Source organism: Scardinius erythrophthalmus, assembly GCF_964197995.2.
Source record: "Scardinius erythrophthalmus genome assembly, chromosome: 25".
Classification (NCBI taxonomy): domain Eukaryota; kingdom Metazoa; phylum Chordata; class Actinopteri; order Cypriniformes; family Leuciscidae; genus Scardinius; species Scardinius erythrophthalmus.
In genome coordinates, this window is record NC_138245.1 from 16,232,429 (window position 1) to 16,249,825 (window position 17,397).

General features: G+C 37.1%; 1 protein-coding gene and 1 long non-coding RNA gene across 8 annotated transcripts in view; one reads left to right on the top strand and one right to left on the bottom strand.

The window, feature by feature from the left end:
• Positions 1–8,041, top strand: part of s100p (S100 calcium binding protein P) — a 33,592-nt gene extending 25,551 nt beyond the window's left edge. For 3 of the 7 annotated variants that reach the window (XM_081357811.1, XM_081357809.1, XM_081357808.1), the window contains exons 2-6: positions 1,441–1,557; positions 2,691–2,861; positions 5,803–5,998; positions 6,271–6,551; positions 6,637–8,041. In XM_081357811.1, coding sequence (XP_081213937.1) covers positions 1,441–1,557; positions 2,691–2,861; positions 5,803–5,998; positions 6,271–6,551; positions 6,637–6,721 — 850 coding nt within the window. In that variant the 3' untranslated portion in view covers positions 6,722–8,041. Of the gene's footprint in view, positions 1–980; positions 1,558–2,687; positions 2,862–5,802; positions 5,999–6,270; positions 6,552–6,636 lie in introns of those variants that run through there. The other 4 variants (XM_081357810.1, XM_081357813.1, XM_081357807.1 and 1 more) reach the window with 2 other exon arrangements.
• LOC308685805 lies at positions 499–17,039 on the bottom strand. The gene is made up of 3 exons (XR_014029490.1): positions 16,952–17,039; positions 16,775–16,836; positions 499–1,541 (listed from the first exon to the last, which is right to left on the bottom strand). It is a non-coding gene; the product is annotated as an uncharacterized lncRNA (long non-coding RNA).
• Between the last annotated feature and the right edge of the window lie 358 nt (positions 17,040–17,397).

Here is a 17,397-nt window from a genome sequence, read left to right on the forward strand (position 1 = left end):
GGGAGCTTTTGGCATCTCGAAAACACCGCGCTGATATTGATTCTCGTTTTAGTTCTTTTTTTATCCAAAGTCTGCTTGCCATGGTCCATAATGTTTGAACGAAACAACAACAGCGTGAAAATAGACATTGCGAACTACAAAGTTGTCCGCGTCAGTCGCTTTGGTTACTATCAGACGGCTCTGGTTCATAGCTCTGGTTGCCATGGCAGTACGAGCAGAAACCAGGGACAACGCGGATATGACGCCATTGTCGGCGACAAAACGGAAATAAAGAAACGGGACGTTTCTCGAATTAAATTACAAATTTCTCCTGGTTTGAAAGTTGTTGGAAACAGTCGGGATAATGTAAGTACACAACTAAAAAAAAATATATAACATAGATATAGTGATTTTTGCTATTTTTAAAGCAAAAAAGTTACATATTGTGCCTTTAAAAGAATAATTTGTCCAACATGTAAGATCCTGAAGAATTGTCAAGCAGCTGCACTCATATATAATGCTTTCAAAGGCTGCATGTATTTGATCAAAAATACAGTAAAAACAGTCATACAGTGAAACTCTCCTTGTGTTCCAAAAAAAAATGCACAAATGGGTTTGGAATGACATGAGGCTGAGCAAACATAATTTGATCTTTTGAGTGAATTAACACTTTAATGCTTATAAATAAATAGTGACTAGCACAATATCCCACAATCCCAAGCTGTGCTGGACTATAACATCAGCTCTTCGAATCACATTTATATTTCCAGTTAAATGCTTGTTAGACTCTGGGTACATTCAATGACACACATGAGCCATGGACTGGATAGCATATTAGGGCAGGAGTGCGCAGTCAGTCAGTCAGTCACAAACGTGTGGCCCAAAACACCTGTGTCACCTTGATGCTACAGGACTCTCCATCAACACCAATCATCAACAGGGTGCAGGGGAGGAGGCGGCTTTGAACGCCACTGCCTCTCCCTTTCCTCTCTCTCTCACTCACTCTTCAGCATGGCAGGAGGAAGGGATCAATGCCGTGAATGGTCCTCCTCTCCTTGCTCACTACTCTCATTATTATAGCCCATGAATAGTCAATAACAAAACAACAGGCAGGAAATGAAGGAAAAGATGCTTAGTTCAATGCCTGGTGTGAGTTATTTTTATGGAGAACTGGTTCTAACCATGTGAGACAGACTTATTTCGTTGCTGAGGATTATGGAAACTTACTTTTCCTCTATTTGGACTTACTATGTTTATCAACAACCATGGAGCCATTGGTTTAATACTGCAGTTGTAAAATATCACCAACCTGTGAGGAGCTGAAACTCAGTGGGGAAGCCAGAACATTCTCTGAAGGCTGTGTTATAAATATAAGACCCAGCTTTTCGTTCAGGAACAGTGTGCAGACGAACCGGTGTGGAGGGAAGCACATGGTCAACTAAGAGTGTGTTTTTCCGTCAGGTCATCCCTGCAGTCTTTTGCGAGTGCTTCAGAGAGAGCTGCACACAGTGGAATAGCTGGGAGAATGTTTCTGTGGGCTGGAAGCAAAGGAGCTCAAGGATCTGGAAGTGAGAGAAGGTAAAATACAATGACTCGACTAACTAACTAAACCACATGTGACAACACTATGCTAACCTTTAATTATCTAGAGTCTAAATTAGGATGCTGCATGTTTGATTTCCTGTTGATTTTAAGTACAGAGTGAAAAATATTAGGAAAATAATTAGGAAAAAAACTAATTATAAATGTATAATATATTATAAATACATAATTGTATTTACTTAAATTGTGTAGATATTAAATTCTTTCATTTTACAGCTGATAACTGATAAATGGCTGATCTAAAAATGTCTAAAAAAAGTAAAAAATAAAACTAAAACCTAAAGTCAATTGTTTAAAATGCTACAAGTGTTACTTAAATATTAACTATAAGTGAATAATGGATGTAGATACAAAAGCAATATAAATGAAAAAAAAAACATTAAAAAATTAACATGCACAATTAAATATCCAATAGTGACTGATTCATTTACAACAACAGCAACAATTTATTAAACAACAACTAATATCGGCCAACAATTGCATCCCTAGAAAATGTGCAACATTTTCTGAATAAAAATTACTCTCGTTTAGAACCAATACATCATAGTTTATTTAATGCAAAGAAATTCACTCACCATTATTTGCAGTTTTTATCACATCTAACTTCTGTTTTGCACTGATTTAGCAGTTTAATTTAGTGTCAGAAAACATACATTTTAATAATCTAAACTTGGAATTTGACGTAAACTAATGACAGGAAGTGGGTTATGACGACTTTGTAATTCTTTTGACCACTGTACTCACAGTAATTATCAAAAGGTCACTGATAAAGATAGACAGGTTAGACAGCTTGCCTTCACACCCATGCATAATCTTCAAAAGCAATATGACCTGCTGTCAAAATATGATTAAAAAATCATGAGCTAAATATTTGGAAAGGAACTAAATATGCATATGTAATAGGACAGTAGCACGTATCTGTGCCATGGGCTATGTTTCTGAACCAAACCTAATTCATTCTGGCCCTCCAACCTTTTTTAAGTGATAAGGACTGTTAAAATGATACTTGAAGCAATATTTTCTTATATTAGGTTTGGCACACACCAGGTCTTCATTAATCCATGTGTATTTGTGTGTCTTGGGACTCTTATGTTATGTCATTTAAGCAGGACCATTTATCAGAAGATTCGTGGGTATGATATTTTGGAGAAGAGGAGGACGGTGACAGCGCTGAAGGCTGGAGAGGACAGAGCCATTCTCTTAGGCCTCAGCATGATCCTTTGCTCTGCTATGATGTACTTTGTGTTGGGCATCACAATGGTGCGCTCTTACTCAGACAGGTAAAAATGCCCAGACACCCTCACAGGAACAAAACTGTACAAAAGTACACTGAAACCAAAGAATTAAAGGTACACTCAGTAATTTATCCCCATTCAAAAGTTTTATTGAAATGTATAGTAATTGAGTAAGTTTAAATTCATAATTTATGCAATGGTAACAGTAACTAAACTTTTGAAGAAAAAAACAAACAAACACTGAGTACACCTTTAAACAATCAAAATGAAAGAATAAATAATGTTAATGTTCTTCAATGTCATCGCTTTAAAAAGCATTTGGAACTTATTTTTTAAGTGCAATGTATTCCTTAAAACCTTTGAATATATGTTTCTCATAATTCTATTGTATTCTATTCCATTCTAATTAGCGTTATTCTATTCTGTATGTGAACTTTTTTTTTTTTTTCTCGGTGGTTCTTAAAGGGATACCCCACTTTTTTTGGAAATAGGCTAATTTTACAACTCCCCCAGAGTTAAACAGTTGAGTTTTAAAGTTTTCGAATCCATTCAGCCGATTTCCAGGTCTGGCGGTACCACTTTTAGCATAGCTTAGCATAGATCATTGAATTAGACAAGACCATTAGCATCTCTCTCAAAAAAATGACCAAAGAGTTGATATTTTTCCTATTTAAAACTTGACTCTTCCGTAGTTACATCGTGTGCTAAGACTGACGGAAAATGTAAAGTTGCGATTTTCTAGGCTGATATGGCTATGAACTATACTCTCATTCCTGCGTAATAATCAAGAAACTTTGCTGCCGTACCATGAGTGCAGCAAGCGTAATGATTTGACGCAGTGCCTGAAAATAGGTTAAGACAAACTTAGTCCCGGTCACGTTGGAAGTTACTGAGCTGGGGACTATTTTCAGGTGCTGCGTCATATCCTAGCCATATCAGCCTAGAAAATCGCAACTTTTCATTTTCCGTCAGTCTTAGCACACGATGTAACTACAGAAGAGTCAAGTTTTAAATAGGAAAAATATCGAAACTCTTTGGTCATTTTTTTGAGAGAGATGCTAATGATCTATGCTAAGCTATGCTAAAAGTGGTACCGCCAGACCCGGAGATCGGCTGAATGGATTCGAAAATGGTAAAACTCAACCGTTTAACTCTGGGGGAGTTGTAAAATGAGCCTATTTCCAAAAAAAGTGGAGTATCCCTTTAAGTCTTCTACTAAATTCTGTTTTTAATTTGATTGTTTTCTTTTTTCTAAATGCTTGTGATTGCAGTTGTTTCTTATTTATTCTTTTCTACTGTATTCTATTCAATTAGCACAGTTCTATTCTAATCATTTTTCTGTTCTGTTATATTCTGTTTATGACAAACATCTAACCAAAAGCATTCAAAATGTCTTTTTTCTTTATTAATACCTACTCTATTTGATTTTGTTGTGTTCTGCTCGTGAATGCTTTTCATTTCTTCTTTAGAACCTTTTCACTTTTCTGAGATTGGGGCACAGATGTGAACTACAGCAGGGTAAAATTCTATACAGCATTCTTAAACAGAAAAATTCTAAAAAATATATTATATAAAATGGTTTCATTTTATTTTGATGGTCCCTTTACCATTTTGTTGACTATAAGTAAAGTTGCACCTACATGTCTACTAACTCTCATTAGAGTGTTAGTAGAGTTTTAGTAGACTGGTATGGTTGGGATAAGAATAAGTTGACATGTAGTTGCAAAGTTACTTCTAATCAGTAGAACGTCTGTTAGAGGACCATCAAAATAAAGAGTTTGCAGATATTAAGCAGACAGTCTACTAATACTCTAATGAGAGTTAGATGACCGGTAGTTGCAAAGTTACTTATAGTCAACAGATTGTTCAAAAGGGATCATCAAAATAAAGTGTTACCAAAATTAACAGTAACTCCATCAATAATTGCACCCTCGTAGCAGTGTTCACACGATTATTATTATTTTTTTTTTGTAATTTAATGTCAGGATGCTATAACAAAGTACAATGTTATAAAATGTACATTAAAACAAAAAAGTTTTTGCTAGATTTGTTAATTGCTGTGTAAATGGGTCAGCAGCAAAGTCTCTGAAAAGGGTTCATTCTATTATGAACAGAGACATTTTTTCAGCATAATTCATATTGTTTTCCTCAGCTGGTTATGAAATGTTGACCATCAATGTGTAAAACACTAATTCTACTGTCCACACTGATACCACGCATTAACAGATCCCATCCTTGATTGACCGTAAATCGCAGATTGGCTAACATTACAGCTTAATATTCCAAATACCACTGACCTACGATAGATTGCACACAGATAAGAGCTGGCATACACTGCAGTCAAAGGCAATTAGAGGCAGCTGAGCCTTTGGAACAGCCAAAGAACACAAGGCCTGTTATTCATAGAGTAGGAGACAAGAGCCCTGGCACAAAGACAACCACTAACATGCAATTGGCCACCACATCAGAGGGCCAAATTCAGCCAAATCACCAATATGTACCCTAGTGCATATGAAGGGTGTCCCTGATGTTCAAATATTGTGCTTAATGTGAAACAGCTAAATATAAAGCAGCTTTAATTACAGAACTTGTTCCAAAGGGCAGTTTATGTTTAAGAGTATATTAGCAAAATCGTAAAAACTTTGACAGCTGTGTCCATTTTAGTAGCATTTCTGTCTGGAAATATTGCCTGCTTTGATTTCATGGTGACTTTAACTCAGATATGCCCTTCAACAACTCACTTTTCACCGGTCACAACTCTCCACGGGTTAAGGTTCACATTAAGTCAAGTGTGCTCCATCCTTCTGGAGATCTACCTCCCTTTCCATTTCATTTCAACTGTAATCAAACACACTTGAACTAGCTAATTAAGGTCTTCGAACATTTGAAGACATCCTGTTTTGGCACATCCTGTGCGATAAATGCATTTTATGCAATTACAAATGATTACTTTTTTCCACTTCTGTCCCTATTTTTTCTCTCTCAGCGTTTGGACAGAGGAGTCAAACTGCACAGTACTGAACTCCGGTATAGTTGCTGAGATTAACTGCAGCTACAGTTGCGGCTCAGAGTGCCGGAAGAGCTCCAGGTATCCCTGTCTTCAGGTATACGTCAGTCTGAACTCCACCGGGAAAGTTCTGCGACTGTCATACAACGAGGAGGCCTATGAGGCCAACCCTGAGGTACAGCACCTCTAGTCATATGCATTAACTATAGGGATATATCACATTAACCTGCATGGGCAGTTCTTCTGTGACACTATGATGTAAAAGCACACATTTGTCTTAAGTTTCTATTTACCTAATTTGAAGTAATAAATCACAATTTGTCCCCAAGAAGATATGTCAGTGTACTTTCTGAGCATGACAAATGACCACTATGCAGTGTAGTACACAAATTGAACTGGGCTGAACTGAATTCTTTCAAGTAAATGTATTTCCTTCTTTCCCATCAGTGTTTTTACATCCCAAAGTGCCGCAAGGATCACACGCTGATGCACACTATTGTGATGAACATCTCCGAGCGACTGAAGACACACACACAGGTTTTGTGTTACTACGACCCCTCAGAGCAGCAGGACAGCGTCCTCCTGACACGTCTCTACGGCCGCGGGGCCATCATTAGCTCCCTCCTCTGGCCCACGTGCACGCTGGTGGGGGGCACGCTCATCATCGGAATGGTCAAGCTCACTCAGTACCTGTCCTTCTTGTGCGAGCAGATCGGCCGCATTAAAAGGTGAGACTGACGGTGTGCAGACGGATACCTCAGACCAGTGAGGCCGGTGCTTTTGAGAGAGATCTAATCGCTGTGTTCCTTGCAGGATGGGGCTCTACCCCCTAACGAGAGCTTCTCACATCAAGGTCTGCACTGGGAAGTTTAATGGCGGCATCCAGGATGGGGTTTGAATGTGAATGGAGAAGGCAATGTGCGAATTCGTCAATGGACCTGTTTTCTACCATTCTATATACAGCAACAAAGTGTGTTCGCTTTCATGTGCTCTTCCTCTGATGCTCCATCCGTCTTGTTAACCTTTCCTGGTTGTGTTGACAAGGCTGAAGTAACGTTGTGAATGAGAACTTCCTGTAACATTGAGAGATCAATAGAGCCCCTAGTGGTCATAGTTGGAGCTTCCTACAATCAGACTGGGTCAAGTCCAATCCTCATGCTCAAGGGTCAAAATACACAGTCATGTTGTGGGGTCTCGATTACACTTTCTGACCACCGGATCGCAGAGACTCCATTCCAAGATGCTACTGTGTAGTGATATGTCTCAACCATCTGACACTTATGTAATTTCAGAAATTAAAAGTAGTACACACTACTTCCTTTAGCGGAGACTGCTGTCATTTATGGCTCTTTGACAAACACCTGTGGAGCAACTCAAAACCAAAGCTCATTTGTTGATTGTTGCTATACTGTATCTCTTAAAGGGATAGATCACCCAAAAATGAAAATACTGTCATCATTTACTCACACTCATGTTAAACCTGTATGAATTTCTTTCGTCCGTGGAACACAAAAGCTATTTTGAAGAACGTGAGAAAATGAGGACAAAACTTTCATTTTTTGGGGGTAAACTGTCCCTTTAACTGTTGAGTTTTGAGTTTTTTTTTTTTATGAAATTCATTTGTTCTCTCTAGCTAGTCAGCATTAAGGCATTACAAAGTGAAGGCTGTTCTAAAAGGTAGTTGTTGTAGTAATCCCAAATTGTAATGGGTTGTTCAGCCAGGAAGTGTTCGAAACCAGCTAGACACAAGACCGTGGTATTGAACAGAATGCAAAATGATTTTAAAACTTGAACTTCTTAAAGCCTCTTTGAAAAAACATGACACAAATATTCAAGTCATCCATCTCTTACATTCATATAGAAAAGTAAAACAAATGGTGCAAAGGGGAAACAAACACTGTATGTCAATGGCACCCAAGGCAGCATTTCAGGAACATTGCTACAGCGTTTCTATTTAATAATTTACACTGTAACTTCAGTTAAGCACTGCATTCTGTATTTGTGTACATCGTTTTTTTCCCCAGAGAGAAATCATTTTTGTTGACCATTAACCGGGAAATCATGTATTGTCAGTTGTAGATGTATGGATGTAATTCTTCACTTGCACTGAAAGATGGTGGACTGAATGATTTGTAGGGTTTTGCACAGAGAGAAACAACAGTGCCTCATTTTTTAGATGCGATCTACAGTGAATGAATAAATTCAGTAGCAGTCCTCCAACATATGTATCTGATATTATTCTTTGAATAGGGGAAACTGGGGCTAGTTGTCCTGAGGGTTATTCATTTACACAGATGTATTCTGTAGCAGTGGTTTTGTAAGTTGGTTTCAAACATCTTGTTTAAAACCCTCCAAAGCTAGATAAAAAAAGAAATAATAATAATAATAATAATAATAATAATAATAATATATATATATATTATATATTTTTTTTTTTTTTTTTTTTTGGTAATGTTTGTAGAACAAAATATTATATTTCTTATAGTTACTGGGTAAACAACTAAACAATAAAAACAATATTTTAAGGCAAGATATAATAGATTTTAACAAAAAGATTAACCAATTATGTCTGATTGGGGCAATATGTCATGTTTAAAAAATGTTTTATATATAATTTTATTTTTTGTAGCAAAAACAGCAGTTTGATATTTTATAATTGTCAGATTATTATTATTTTAAAGCTTACAAGTTGTGGCAGGTTCCAATGTGACAACAAGCCCCATAGAATGAAGAAAAAAGAAACATTCCCTAGGAAAACAAGACATTTCTTTTAACATGCATTTTGTGACAACATGCCCCAATAGGAGAGTTTTACTGGCCATCAACAATGAATAACTTTTTTGTAGACAATATTTTAAGTGTTCAGGTAAATATTTACTGGAGTAAATATGTGAAAACTAGCCTTGGTCTCCTATATAAAACATACCAACCATCCACAGTGCCAATCATAAACATCAATGTTGTTTTTAGAAGCGATGAATATGTCGAAAGATGTCAACATAACACACGGATACTGATCGATATAGGCTGTTTTTATTACACCTTCAGCCACAAATGAGATGTGTTTTATGCTCATTGTTGTCTAACTTAATTCTTTTTCTCAAGACAATCTCAGTTGATGAAATGTGTTTCAGTGTCAACAACGAATATTAAGATTTACAAGGAAAGCAGCAGAAACTGTCATTGCCCTTGGACTTGGCTGGATTATTAGCATACAGTCTCCAGGTCATCTTGTGTGAGTTTGTAACCAGCACATGGAGCAGCGGAGGAACTGATTTGACTGTCCTTGGGAGATGGATTTGGCCTGAATAGCTTCTTGAGAGGAGCACCTTTTTAAAGTGCAATCAGGTGACTGGCTGTGATGAATCAGACTGTCTGAAATTAATCAGTCCACAGCCCTCCTCAACCCCCTACCCGCACACACTTACACACACACCTTCCAACCCTCGCTGACAACATCCTCATAAATAGACCCTTCTAATGTCGTTTACCCACCAAAGGAGGGGTTTTTCTTTTTAAATAGATTGAACTGTTAGGAAGAGATCAAAGGCGTGATTGAACACCATCATGATGTCTATTTTTTTGTGTCCTATATGCTGTTTTCTAAAAGAATGAATGATCCATTAGGGACAAATAAGCCAGTGTGGTAAAACCCAGATTATGGCCGTGTGTTTTTTTCCTTTGTCTGATTTGGTTTGCAGTGACACACTATTGTTCCTCCTCGGCCCAGGCTGATGGGATGTGTCTGGTGGAGAGTTTTATCGGTAATGTGAAATGAGATATCGCTCATAACTCCAGAGTAACTGACAGTCAAAATGATGGGATATGGAGATGAAATTCACTAGGTCATTAGCTGCTTTGAAGATGACACATTATTTAAAGCCTCCTGTCAAACATTTCCACATTATACATAACTTGAACATTTTAGTCGGCATGAAACACAAGTTGTTATAGTCTTTTCTTCCCTATTTTGATGTATATTCGAGTGTAACGGCTTCTCGAACAAGAAAAAAAAATGTAGGTTGGGAACTGATTGGATCTTAGGAAGTTGGGCGTTACTAACTAAATGGAGGCAGATCTGAATGTCAGTTTGGAGTCAGTTGTGGAGGATATTTAGTCCCACCCTCCATCAAGACAAACGTAAAGAAGATAACAGATGTCGTTTTAAGGGGGAGGTGGTCGTTATTTTACTTAAAGAATATGAGTGCACGTGGATTTAAAAACTAAATAAAAACGTGCACAGATAAATCGTTTCTGAAATGTTAAATGTCAGTTTTAAATTCATCGTGACTTTAAAGGGCCTTAATAAAATGATCAATTATATATTTTTACCTTTTTAAATACAACTGCATTATGCAGTATGCAGCCATTTGCAATTGTCTATTTTTGGTAGCACATTATTGTTTGTAGATTGTATTTAGACACAATCTTAATTTACGGATTTATCATAATTATTATTAGGAATGCACCAATATTATTCTGGCTGACACGGATAAGCAAGTAAATGTCCAAAATTAAAACTACATAATATTTTTTCTTAATAAATTAAATATCAATCAATCAAACACTAAAGAATATTATATATATATATATATATATATATATATATATATATATATATATACACAAGTGAATTTAAGCATCATGACATTATAATGTACATAAGAAAAAAAATTGTCAAAAATATCATAAAAGATTTAATTCAATATAGGCTAAATGTTACATTTAACATTGTTAAATTGTTTTTTTTATATTATTATATTTATCTTTAAGTGAGTATTAGATGATGGTAAAATGTAATCTTTATGTAAAAATAGGGGAAATGTAGCCTGGCAAGCCAGACCTACATCAAGATGTTAGGTCTGGAAACTCACCATAGTCACGGCTCAATCCGAGGGGCGGAATAAACGGCTGTCTTTCAAATTCCCTCTGCACGCAATAGGACAGCGCTTCAACCAACCAGAGCGTTTTCCCTACAGCGGAGCTAACGTTAGTTGATAGATTCAACTTTTGCCATATATCTGGCCGGCAAACCGACGAACACATCTTCCTTTTTTTAAGAATGACTTAATTGCCGTTCTTTGCTCTTTTCTCAAAGAAAAACTTAACTCCAAGTCCTCCAGAGTCACGGCCAAAGCCGATTCGAAAGACCGTTGTTCTCCATCAGCAGCCGCCATTCTTTGTTTTCAAGTGGCAGCCGTCGCAACTCTGTCGTCATATGTTAAGCCCGCCCCGCCTTCTCTATACACGACGTGATTGGCCTGACCCAATTTGGGTTTTTGTAGCTAGAAGGTTTATTGAGAGTGTCTAGACTACCCTGGCTGCGAAATACATTTTGCTGCCGCTAGGGTGCGTCTAGATTTCTAGGCTAGGGGAAATGAGCATACAAAATTAAATTTTAAGATATTGATAAATGAAAGATAAATCTCCAATATCGATGATATGCAATATATCATGAACCCCCAGTCATAATTATTTCCATTTCTGTTCCAGCAATCAACTTAGGGTTAGTGATTGAACGAGGCTCACACCTGTGCTACAGACATGAATGATATAAAATTATACGATTCCACATGCCTCAAATCATGTGGCATGTGGAAGATTGTGGTTGGAAGATATTATTATTATTATTATTATTATTATTATTATTATGTGTTATTACTATTGCTTTTCAAAGTGATCAGACTTATTATTTGTGCTTGGCTGAGCATAAAACAGGCGGGGGAAAAAAAATCCCTTTTCAATATAATGGCATAAAAGGCCCGCCGCATCAGTAGATCGATAGCATCCAGGTATGATGGGTCATCTAATGTAAAGTGTGATTTAGAGAAGCCATTCAAACAACAAAGAGAAAATGAGCCTGCTCTTAGTGTTCCTTCCAACTGCCCTCTTTCACCTCAGCACTCAACAAAAAGGGTCTCTCTTTCTCTCCCCCTCCCCCCCCCCTCTCTCTGGGAACAGGAAACCCCACTTCCAACTGTTCCCCTGGCAACAGAACATAGTCCTGACCTGTCGGACACTTCCTGTGCTCAGGTCAGACAGCTGTGCTGTTGGTTAAAAAGGACATCTGTGGGTTTTCTTATGAAGGGCTGAGGACACAAAAGGAGGAAGCAGTAGAAGAAGCAGCTGGAAATTACAAATTGCTATTGCTCATACTTAGGGATCAAAACTGGATCTAAGTATTAAACTGTGGCAAAACTCAAATCGTGTGACTTGCTGAGGTATGCAATCCTTTTCTAAGAGACTGAACTTTATTCAAATGAAGATTTACATTGATGGAGGATCCTGAGCAATATCTAGGGAAGGGATAAATATCATAATTTTGGGATGGGATGTGTTCATTAGGTCAGTCACTTAGCAATACCCTAGTAACGGCATAGCAACACATTCATACAAATACGCACACCACACATGACATGCGAACAAAAATAAACATATTGTGACCACAAATTAAGAATTCGTGCCTTCTCTCATTTTAGTAAGTCGTGGCCACAATTTACTTATTTGTTCTCTCGTTTTAGTTAAATTGTGGCCACGAATTAAGAATTATTTTTCCATGACTTATTAATTTGTTCTCTCGTTTTTATTTAACTGAAACAAGGGAACAAATTACTACAACATGGCCACTATTTACAAAAACAAGGGAACAAATTATATGGTGCACACATTACTTAAAGGTATAGCGGAGGATTTTCTTTTTCCGGGTGGGTAGTGTAAACTATTGGTCCACCTAAGTGTCAATCATTCTGGTGATATGTTTACGTAAGGCCGTCGTACGTGCTCGTCCCTTAGTTTTCGCTTTCTGCGCATGCGCACTTTCAGGTGTTTATGTGTGGTGAGCTAGAGCTCAGCCATTCATTGAAGCTCGCCGTTTCACCGGGTCCTTTGAAAATGTCTGAGGGTCGCAAGAGAAAAAGTTTGGACGAACTGTATGAGAAGAAGAGAAAGGCCTCAGAAGAGAGAAACAAGATCAGAGTGTTTTTGGGAGATTGTTTCACACGATGGCGTGCGCTGAAAACACAGGTTGGGCTTCCCACTGATGCCTCAGTCGCGAAGTTTCTACTTGACAGGTAGCCTAAAGTTTGGCATGCTATTTGGAGAAAAAGTGCAAATCTTCTTTTGGAAAGTAATCTTGTATGAGCGATGCCGACAGCAACTTGTAAACAGAGCGTGCACGAGGAAACCTCGCACACGTTTAATAGGCGTTCCCTCTCGGGAGCAAGTAGAGTGTTGCGCATGTGCATTTTTTCAAAAAGTGGAGAGGGCGGTTCTTATCTAAAATTCGGAAAGATCCTCCGCTATACCTTTAAGAGGAACGAATTAGTAAAACGTGCTGACAGTCATTGGGACAAACTTTGTTTCTGGGAACAAAGAAATCCCTAAAGGAAGTCAAAACAAAAGTGTGTGCGTGTCACTCAATAATAATAAATATTACCACTGGCCATGGTTTTATGATAATCACTGCAATGATTCTTTTCTAGGATTAAAAAAAAAAAATCCTACTGGACAGACTCTTAATAACAGATTATACGATTGCAGTAATGTGTATACACAAACTTTTGGTAAGTGGCTAAAATGACTATGCTACTGTGTTAAGTCTAGTATTGCGTTTCTATCCCACAGTGCATCACCTCTGTCCTCTGTGGTTAGTTTGCGCCCTCTGCTGTCTGAGCTTTGTACTTCAGCTGCAGTATTGAGAACCTGAGCATATTGACACTTGTTTTCTTTCACTTTCTGATTCAACTCACCCATTACAAAAAATTTATAATACTCATTTTAGTGTTACATATATATATATATATATATATATATATATATATATATATATATATATATATATATATATATATATATATATATATATGTATATGTATATGTATATATATATGAAGGCACATTTTAAATTTACTTTTAAGTATGAACCTTTAGATTTAAAGGAAAAAAATGAAAAAAAAAAAAATATTAAAAAAGATTAGAATCCGAAACGTTTAGTAATGTGTATGTAACTTTTGACTGGAAGTGTGAATGGATCTTAGTCAGGCCAGCTAGCTCCATATTTAATTTTTGACAGGAATGAAAATGAGGCTGTGAGGGATACAATTTTAATGTGTTCAATACTGTTGTTTAACAACAGATCTGTCACAATTCCCTAACATGTCTCTGTTTAAGGACTCTTATTTTGATGCTCTTTTGTCTTGATGAGACTGTGTTCAGCTCTTATGGTTTAGTTCCTGGTTCCCTTGTCTCCATTGTAATCTTGTTAGTTTCCATAGTTGCCCTTGTTTATCACCATGTCAACTAATCGTGACCACATGTCCTTCATTTAGCCCCTTGTTATCTTGTGTATTTAAACCCTCAGTCTTTATCTGTTCTTGGTCTTGTGTTAAAGTTTTGTGCTGGTATCTATCTCTGTTTGGTTCCTAGTGTTTATTAAATGTTATTTTATCATTCTTCTGCGTCAAGCTTCATTGTTGTGGATAATCAAGTCAAGCCAGCGCGTGACAAAACCTGATTATTCAGCCAACGAAAAGTCTTTCCAGGGAGAGGAACTTTCTGTTGACAAAAACTCCATTAAACAGTTTTAAAGTGCATGCCATTGAAAAAGACTATGTCCTCATTTGCATCTGTGTTAAATTCAATATGGCGTCTAACCTGACTAATTTCTATGAAGTACATATATTATATACAGATATAATACAGATATTCACAAAAGCAAACAATGCCTTTGGGTCTATGTGTGGACTGGGAATGAATATTAAAATGTGTGCATACAAAAATGTAATCTAAAATGATTTTTTTTTTTTTAAGGTACAATATTTACAAAGTTCTGGCATGAAACTCTAGATGGTGTAGCCTGGAAATTCAGACCTAAATCTAAAAGATTAATGGTCTGGTGTCGACTAATGAAAATCGGCCAGCTCGAGGGGCGGCACCAAGCATGCATTTGAAAATCTCACTGCACGCAATTGGATAACACTACGACCAATCACAACAATAAACCCCATACACTTAGCTACCAGCGGAGTTAACTGGTAGATTATACTCTTACCGTATCTGGTCGGCAAAACAGCAAAAACACCCTTCTTGCAAAGGAACGATTCGAGCGCCGTCTTCTGTTCCTGTTTTAGATAAAAAGCCAAGTCTAAGTTGTTCATTGTAGCGGCCAAAGCCGTTTCAAACTACTGGTATAGCTGGTATCCATAGCCATCTTGCAATGTTTACTAATGACTTTGACGTCACAGCGCTGTCGTCATCTGTTTAGCTCGCCTCTGGCCCGCCTATATCAGATAACCCGATGTGATTGGTGCAGCTTAGATCGAGGGGCATATTTAATGAGCATCATTCCTCGACACCAGAGTAACTCGCTGAGCAAATTCAACTTGTGCTCTCGCGAGAACTCTGGATTACCAGGGTATAGATGGTGCAGGCTAATAGGTCCTTTTACTCACCTATTCATAATCACATCGTTATCTATAGGGCGCAGCTGATTGGTTCCTGCCGTATCATCAGTAGCCAATGAGCTTGCTGCTCAACCTTCAAATACATTTGTCTTAAATGTTGCCAATATTAAACAATGATTTTATCTGCTGTATAGTGTAACAACAACAATCACCAGGCCATTGGCGCTATCTGGTACATAAGTTTGCTAACTTAAGTTTAGATTATGTATATTACATCATTCAGGACTATTTTAATAGGGTAGTTCAATAAAACCAAATGATTACATTCTTTTGATACTTTATTGTATTTCCTCATTTTTATTATATATGTATTTTTATTATATAGCCTATGTATTTAAAGGCTATTGGTCACCTAGGTCTATTTTTATTACCACACACAAATTATCTGAATACTCGTTTAATCATACAAATAATCGCCCATTTACTCAATACCAAAATAATCATTAATGACAGCCCTAGATTAGTTAAAACATTCCAAAATGTACATGCATTTGTTCTTGTGAAACCAATATTGTGTATCATCTCGTCTCGTGAGCCAATCGTCACCCCAACTCTTTATTTATTTTTCTCAAGTTGAGCACACTTCGGGTACAATTTGCCCCCAAAATATGGTCTGTACACAAACAAACTACAGCTACAATACATCTACACGTGATTTTGGGAGCAGATAACCCTGACAATAAGGGGAAATCAGCCTTCCCTAAAACAGCACTTGGATGACATTTCCACTGTTTCTGGAAAAGAAATCAATTTATGAACTGCAAAAGATAACTGAGAAGAATAGATGTACGTGAAGGCATCTGTAGTGAAGGGCATGTGAGCGAGATGAGATGGTTGACGAAGTTCAAAAGCCTGAGATGAAGTATTGACTTTATAAACAACAAAGCCTTGGCCAGAGCCATGCATTTAGAAAAACTATCACAATGCACAACATTACTACAAGCTTTCAGACCACTGAAACACAAATAAATCTTCCACATAATAATACCACATCAGATAACAGCCAGTAAGTGCAAGATGAAAGCCAAATACAAAACTTTAGTAGGCAAGTACTCATACGAGCAATCTTAATTTTTATATACAATCTTATTTTATATTATTGATTTGAAAAATACAATATTTAAATTGTTAGTAAATAAATATAAAATAATATAAGATGAATGAATGAATGTTAGGGTTTTAGTTATATATAGTTAAGTCTTCTTTCTTTCTTTTTGGTGTGTTTTCATGGCCATAATGTCGTTTAACTCACTCAAAAGAACAAAAACAAGCTGCCCACCGAAACCACCTGCAAAGTATCTCTCTAGGCCTACGTTAATCCTCCATGTGAATTGCTGTGGGGTCAGCTGGAATCCCTTTGCACTGATATGAGAGCAGATTTACCCAGCCTTGACCTTCATAAGTGTAGACATGATATTTGAACAGTATAATAATAATGCATTGTCAACCAACATGGAATGATATTCTGTGTTAGTGCGTGCCAGACTCACAAGCACGTGGCATCCGACTGTGTCTGTCGCAGTCTCTTGGCAGGACTCTTTCTCTGGTGACTCTGTGTCACAGAAGAGGAAATAAGTATCACACAACTCAAGCTCTGTCACAACAAACGCGGATATTAGGCGCGAAGATTTAGAATAGAAACTATGGATTCCTGTGGAGCAACTCACTTAGTTTCGACGTTAACAATTTCCCGCCTAGAGTGCGAAGCTTTTTTTTCTTCGGCGAGTGTCGATTATTTTTTTTTCCACGTTCGGCGACTAAATGAACGCCGACCAATAAGATTTGAGTTGTGGATCACATGACTGGAGCTGCTGCAGAAACACAAAGTTTGCTGGCATGTTTTACAATTGTGATGATACAAACTAGGGATGTCAAAAGACAAAAAATCTATTACCAATAATTTGTGTTTTATTGTTAATGCATAGTTCCTTTTAAAAGTAAAAAGAACTAACAAAACAATCTGAGTAGGAAAACTGGATTCGACAGTGTATGTAAAGTCACCATAAAATCAAAATAGACAATTCTTGTTTTTATGGAATATTGAAATATTTATTATAAATTATTTATTCATAGTAACGACAGAGGCCAGCTAGTCAGAGCTATGCAAGTAAAC